The sequence below is a fragment of the Macadamia integrifolia genome, unplaced genomic scaffold, assembly GCF_013358625.1.
Source record: "Macadamia integrifolia cultivar HAES 741 unplaced genomic scaffold, SCU_Mint_v3 scaffold538, whole genome shotgun sequence".
NCBI classification, from domain to species: domain Eukaryota; kingdom Viridiplantae; phylum Streptophyta; class Magnoliopsida; order Proteales; family Proteaceae; genus Macadamia; species Macadamia integrifolia.
This window is the reverse complement of record NW_024870479.1, coordinates 114,861-121,450: the sequence shown is the minus strand read 5'-3', so window position 1 is coordinate 121,450 and position 6,590 is coordinate 114,861. Positions and strand designations below refer to the sequence as shown.

The 6,590-nt window shown below is 40.0% G+C and overlaps 1 protein-coding gene across 2 annotated transcripts in view; it reads right to left on the bottom strand.

Annotated features, from left to right (window-relative positions):
* Window positions 1-5,687, bottom strand: part of LOC122069155 (RNA polymerase I termination factor-like) — a 26,095-nt gene extending 20,408 nt beyond the window's left edge. For both annotated transcript variants that reach the window (XR_006137380.1, XM_042633101.1), the window contains exons 1-2: window positions 5,264-5,687; window positions 3,814-5,154 (exon numbers count right to left, since the gene is read on the bottom strand). Coding sequence is in view for 1 of the 2 variants with exons in the window: in XM_042633101.1 (XP_042489035.1) it covers window positions 3,814-5,109 (1,296 nt within the window). In the remaining variant the exon portion in view is untranslated. The remainder of the gene's footprint in view (window positions 1-3,813; window positions 5,155-5,263) is intronic.
* Between the last annotated feature and the right edge of the window lie 903 nt (window positions 5,688-6,590).

The window sequence follows — 6,590 nt, the reverse complement described above, 5'->3', positions numbered from 1 at the left end:
TCTTTCTACCACTATCTTAGTACATATATGGTTTTTAAATGAATAGTTGTCCATCTTTTCGATATAGAAACTCATATAGTCATATCGATAAATGGCTCAGTTCATCAGAATAGAATATTGAAATTAGGTTTTGGAAAAAATTTCCTATTACCTAGATCTCTTTTCCTTTCGAAATAGGAACAGGGAAATTCTTAATAGTCGTCTGATTGAAATTTTTTTTTTTTCTTTTTGTAATAATGCATTACTTTACTTTTACTGGTACTAAAGAGAAAAGGGTGTTGAGATGATCAACCTATGGGGATATAGCTTCTTACTCAACCTAAAGAGATATTGCCATCAAGACACAATGCTAAATTTGGATGGAAGTAGACCAAGTGGGTGCTTTATCTCTTCCCTCCCGGTCTGCCCCCATTAGTTGACATACGGAATTGGAAAGGAATTCAAAATCATTCAGATTTCAGGTTGGGGTTCGGGATATAGATGAAATCGAGAGGGAAGAAAGAGTCCGGTTTCAGAGGCTTGATCAACTTTGTAATCATGGATCATCAACAAATCCCTAAGTGCTTCTATATATTTTCGCCACAGAAAAGGTTCTGGTAAGGAGAACTAATAGATCCTCAAGTTTTATATAGTCTATATGAAAATCCATCTCCACTATGTTGTGCCCTTCCACCCTATGAATCGCGTGAAAGTAGGATACTCCAAATTCGGGGGTCAAAGAATTTCATAAAACGTTCTTAGTTGAAAAAAAAAATGTGAGAAAAAAGATCCCACTGAATCAAATTTGGTCCACGAATCTAAGAAATAGTGATAATTCCCAATCTCTCTCAATATCTCTGGCCCCCTCTTGGGAAATGGGGGTGGGGGACCAACAAGCACTTGTTGCAGAGGGGGCCCACAAGCACCTGACCTCCCCTGGCTCTTCTAACGTCTAGGAACTCTTTCCTCCCTATGCTATGCTCCCCCAGTGCGCGATCCTGCTACTGTGAAAAAATATGCTAGACAAGCTCAATTGGGTGAAATTTTTTAATTAGATCGTGCTACCTTGAAAACCAATGGTGTTTTTCATAGCAGTCCAAGGGGTTGGTTTACTTTTGGGTATGTTTCTTTTGCTTTGATTTTCTTTTTCGAACACATTTGGCATCACAACTATTGATTCAAAAGCCTTATCCTGACGCGTCTTCCGCCATCTTTTCTTTCTCTTAGCCTTAGAAGGCCATAGTTTTCATAATAAGTATCCTCTTGAATTCGGGATAGCTATTCGAAATCTTAGCGAAACACTGGATTTGTTATCTCATATCTTCTTTTCATGAAAAAAAACCAATTGAAGTGGAGGGTTTCTTCAAAGAACAAATAGTTGAGTCAACTATTCAATCAAATGACATTAAGCACGTTCAGAATTTCTTTGAATATGTCCTTGAATTCATTCGAGACTTGAGCAAAACTCAGATTTGAGAAGAATATGGTCCTTAGGTTCCCTATTATAGGAACTATGTTCCTATTTATTTTTGTTTCGAACTGGTCAGGGGCTCTTTTACCTTGGAAAATCATAGGGTGACCATTGCTTCTTAAGGAAAGGTACTCAATTTAAAGAAAGGCTGCTAAGCGGGGTTGAAGGGTTTAGCTTCCACCAAGGCCAAATAGTGCCAGGAGTGGTAATGAAGAAGTAAAGCAGTGGGATTCTAAAGAAAGAAAGACGTGAAAGGGGTTCCCCGGCTTTGCTTACTCATTTGGATTTGATTGACCGATTTGCGGATATCGAGGCACAATAAGTGATAGGACTTGTCATCAACACTCAATTTTAGAGTAGAGCGATGGGAGTAATTACCATCTTTGGCTTTAGGAATAGTCTCTTTTGCTCTGGACCGGATATTGGATCTCTTTCTACCAAATCTGCTCCCCTCTTACTCTATAGGGCTACTGCATGTCCTTAACCTTAACTTACAGAGCTCAAGTCTTTTACTCAACAAGTTTATGCAAAGAAAGGGGCTTTTCACTCGCAATATGGATCATGCTTATTCTGGTGCACTAACGCGCTCTTAGTTCATCAGAGGTGAAGTTTATCTTCTTGAATTTCTTTTTGAGCCCCTCATTATAGGTGTGGTGGTAAGGCCTTCGGCCCCTTTATCTACCATTTACCCTAAGTCTAACAGATGATGTGTCGCCCTTTAATGAAGCCATTCTGGTTAAAGGATATCAGTTTATGCAAAAGAGGCTACGGTCGAGCCACAATAAGGCTGAAGATAATTTTATAGGTGAAGTTACATAAACTGATAGGTTGAAAGTCATTGATAGATGAAGGGAACTCGACCTTAGGGATCAGAGTAATAGTTGTCTTGTTTAGGAGCTTGGAAAAGCAACCAGTTTCAAAGAATTGCAGGCGCAAGTTGCACACTCACGCACTTCATTATAGATTGGCGGGCCAAAAGGGCCCTTTGTGTTGTAGTATTGTTGCTTTCTTAGGTTGAAGCACTAAAGCCCTTTTATATAGTGCCCAGGGTTGGGCCAGGAGGGTCTTTTAACGCCTTCTGTTTTCTTCTCATCGGAGTTCTTTCACAAAGACTTCCCATGGTAAGGAAGAAGGAGGAACAAGCACACTTGTGAGAGTGCAGTACAATGGAGAGTTGTATGCTTCACCCATGCCTATTCTAAAGCATTATTGTTTGTAGGGTCCGGATTCATTATTCATTCAATGGAAACTATTGTTGGATGTTCTCTACAAAAAAAAGTCAGAAAATGGCTTTTATGGGCGGGTTAAAAAAATATGTGCCAATGCCTAGTTGGGGCTTGTAGTCGTTGGCCTTCTATAAGAGACTTGTTGAGTCCCATTCAAGCTAGTTGGGGCTTTGCTTCTTGTGGTCGGCCCGTAATGCCTCCCTTCATTTGCTTGCCTCCTTCTAACCCAGAATGCCTATATCTTGTACCTGAAACCAGTGGCTCACTTTTTCTAAGTAATGGGGAAGAGGACCAAAACATGCCACTCAAAGAATCTACTGAGATAAAGATGGTCTCCAGCCTTCGGGGGATATAGCTTAGTTGGTAGAGCGCCGCTCTTGCAATTGGATCAGTGCGATTACGGGTTGGATGTCTAATTGTCCTGGCGATGGTTCCCCACATCTATAAATGGGTTTTCAACTCAGCCTCCATCACAAACTACTGGGGGTTCCAAACGCAAGCCCACAAGAAAGTTATTTCAAACTAAGCAATGGTCCACTCTCACATTTACTTCTACTAGCCTGGGTTCAAGAGGTCCCCAGACAGCATGTGTTGTATTAGTAGGTTTATTAGAAGGTTTAATCACTACAAGGAGGATTAAATGGGAGTAAATCATTACAAAAGTTGAAATGGACAAAAAATTGAATTGAAAAGATCTCGCTTTCTTCTCTATTACTGTGAACCTTTCAAGGGTCAAATTTTAGGTAAGATATCAAATTTCAATATCCATTGCATTTTTTTCTCAATAAACCAAATGATTAGGAACTCAAAAATTTAAGGCCTCTACTTTGTTGAGAGCATGTCATACCTCTACTTTGTTGAAAACATAAACAAAAGTACACGGTAGTAGTACAATAAATATCAAGAAAGTTAGATAATGCAATGTGCCATCTGCTAAAAAAAGTTAAACACTAGCTAATTGGTTAAATTTCATAGAAAGAAGCAGTTTCTATATATATAGTAACAGAAAAACTATTTCAATAACTACAAATGGATCACAAAGTGGTTAGAGGCAAATTGATGACTATGTTTGTGTATTTGAATGCATTTACTATTTCATAGAAAACAAATAATTCAATTTAAAATTCATAGATTTACCTCTATGTAGTTTGAAACAGCAGTTTTGATCATCTCATCTTCTTCTCTCGAGAACCGCTTGCCTTGCACCAAATCCCTTTTTTGATCTTCCTCCACTAAATCAGTGGCATCAGGTGAAGGGAAGACCTCTACATGACCTGAAAACCTTACTCTCTTTGACGGCTCCAAAATCTTAGAATTTGGGGAATGATCGCCACCTTGAGATGTCCTTTTCCTTCTTCGATCACCCTTATCAGCCTTCTCTACTAAAACATCTTTGACTGACTTGGCCTTCTTCTTCCTGTTCTGGTCATTATTTTTCTTCACCTCCACAGAAAATGCCTCCTTATTACGCACCTTCTGCTTCTTAGTATGTGAAACTGCATGACCTTGACTCTTTGACCTACCTTCTCCGACACATTCCTTATCTTCCAAATTTTCTCTACCAATTGCAGTACCTCTCTCATCCTCAATAAGAACTTTATCAGAGCTTTTCATTTTCAAAGACTTAATGCCACCATCATCCTTGTCCATTTTGTCATATATCTTCTGCTTCTTCTTCTTCTCCCTCTGTTGACCCCTTTCAACTTCTGCGCTGTCAGAACTCTTTTCTTTGCCCGCACTTTTGCAGTCGATAGTTGCATTATCTTTTTGCATTTTTCTATCATTAACCAACGAGGAACTAATTTTTTCTTTATCCTTGTTCCTTTTATCCTTTTTCCTCTTCCTGCTCTCAATTTTTATTAGTCCTGAGTCTGTCGCATTAATTGACACACCTTCATTTTTGTGAACCTCCAAACTACCCACACTTTTCTCTGCACTTACAGGATAATATACATTTGGAGGCTCCTTAGTTTTAACATCATAAGCCATATCATCACAGCACTCACCATCATTTTCCATCTTGTTTCCACTCAACTTTTTGATATTCTTTGTAGGCTTCAACTCAATATCATCCTCCCAACACCCTATGTTCTTCTCAGGCTCCATTTTTCGCTTCTTTTTCTTCTTCTTCTTCTCCTTCCCCTCCTTATTCTTGTCTCCAACATGATCGTTGTCACCAACAGGTACTTCTTTGACGAGATTACTAATGTCTAAATCAATGGAGCCCTTCTCCTTTTCCTTACTGCTCTTCTTTTTCTTCTCAACCTTCCTAAATTCCAAGTTTAAGTCCTCCACTCTTCTATCAGTTACCCCTCTAGAATCGGTAGTCTTCTCTACTGACCCATTCACATTCTTGTCGTTTCTCCTACTCTTTCCCATTTTTCTCTTCTGGAGTATATCCCCCTCATCTTCTCCCGTCCCCCTCCCACCCATGAAAACTGAAAAGATATCTCCCTGTAGTGTTGATTCTGGGTTATTCTGACAAAACAAAAAAAAAAAAAAAAAATACAATGGCGAAAGATGCTTCAGCGACGATTAGGAAGGAGTTCTGCAAACTTATTAATGGGTGGGGAATGGAAATACTGACCTCGTTCTCGAATCTGTAGCCTATTGAACTGGCTCTGAATCTACGAGAAAGAAAGCGACAGAGTCGTAGAGGCAATTTGCACCCTAAACTGCTAAACCTATTGAGGAGTGAGAGTAGCGAGCAGCGGCAAATTGTTCCCAAGAATGGGGCCACCTCTTTGCGCTTATTACAAAGCAAGTGTCGTTATTTCCCAAGAACACTGTTTCTTAGTAGATCAATTCTGATCAGTCGATTTGGCTTTTTTGGAACAAACAATGGGGCCAGAATTCAGGGATAATTTGATGTAGGGTTGCAATCGGTCTGATCTCCGCAGTGTCGCAGTACCGTGCCCACAGCCGTTGCCGCCCCTTCCGTTCCCGGTGACTATTCCAATCTCGAAGTTCTTAAATTGCAGAATCGGCTCAGGAGGAGACAACTTAATCCGAGAGTGTTGGATTTATGAGCTAAATTAATTATTCGGTTGATTAAATTGGTGAAAGTCAAATTGCATGAACCGATTCGGTCCACTCTCAAGTTTAGGGATATGCTGGCTCAACTCATTGTGGTTTAGGGTTTTGAGTGCAGGACAGTATTATAAATACTAGGTTTTGAGTCCCTATAGCTATTATTCACTCTTCCCCACTTAACCACTAAAGTGAGAGAACCAAGGAGGTTTAAGGGGTTGTAGAAGATCCATAGCCAAGCCAAGAGAGCTAAAGTGGGAGTGACCAATATCAATCATCTTCAGCATACCAGGTGAAAGGTACAAATCGATCCTCCATAATTTTATTAGATTCGTGTTCTTGTTTTTCCTGTGTGGTTTCCTCAATAGGGTTTCAAACTCAAACCCATAGGGAGTTCTAACAAGTGGTATCAGAGGATACCACATGGGACAAGAATCGATTGAATTTTTCTTGTACATGAAGATTTTGATTATTACTTAAAACCTAATTTGATTAAAAATCATGAAAATCATAAAAATCGTAATTTTACCATCACTTAAAGATTCTGTATGGGAAAACTTTCTTCACGAAAGTTGTAGATCACGAGAAGACGGTCGCGGCGGTACGCCGCAAGTCTCCGGAAACCTCCGGACGCGTTGGCATGCACTGCCGGAAACCGGCTGCCAGAGGAGAGAGGAAAAAAAATTTCCCAAAAAAAAAAACCAACGGCGAGTCATCGCCGGTTCAACTCGGAAACCCTACCGATTTGACCCGAGACACAGTGGGTCAACTCATGTGCACTATTTGACTCAGTCAAAGGTTGACCGGGTCGTTGACCAATTGACCCGAATTTGACCCGGAACTCATATGCTCGAACCGGTTGGTTTGGATTGATTTATAAATTA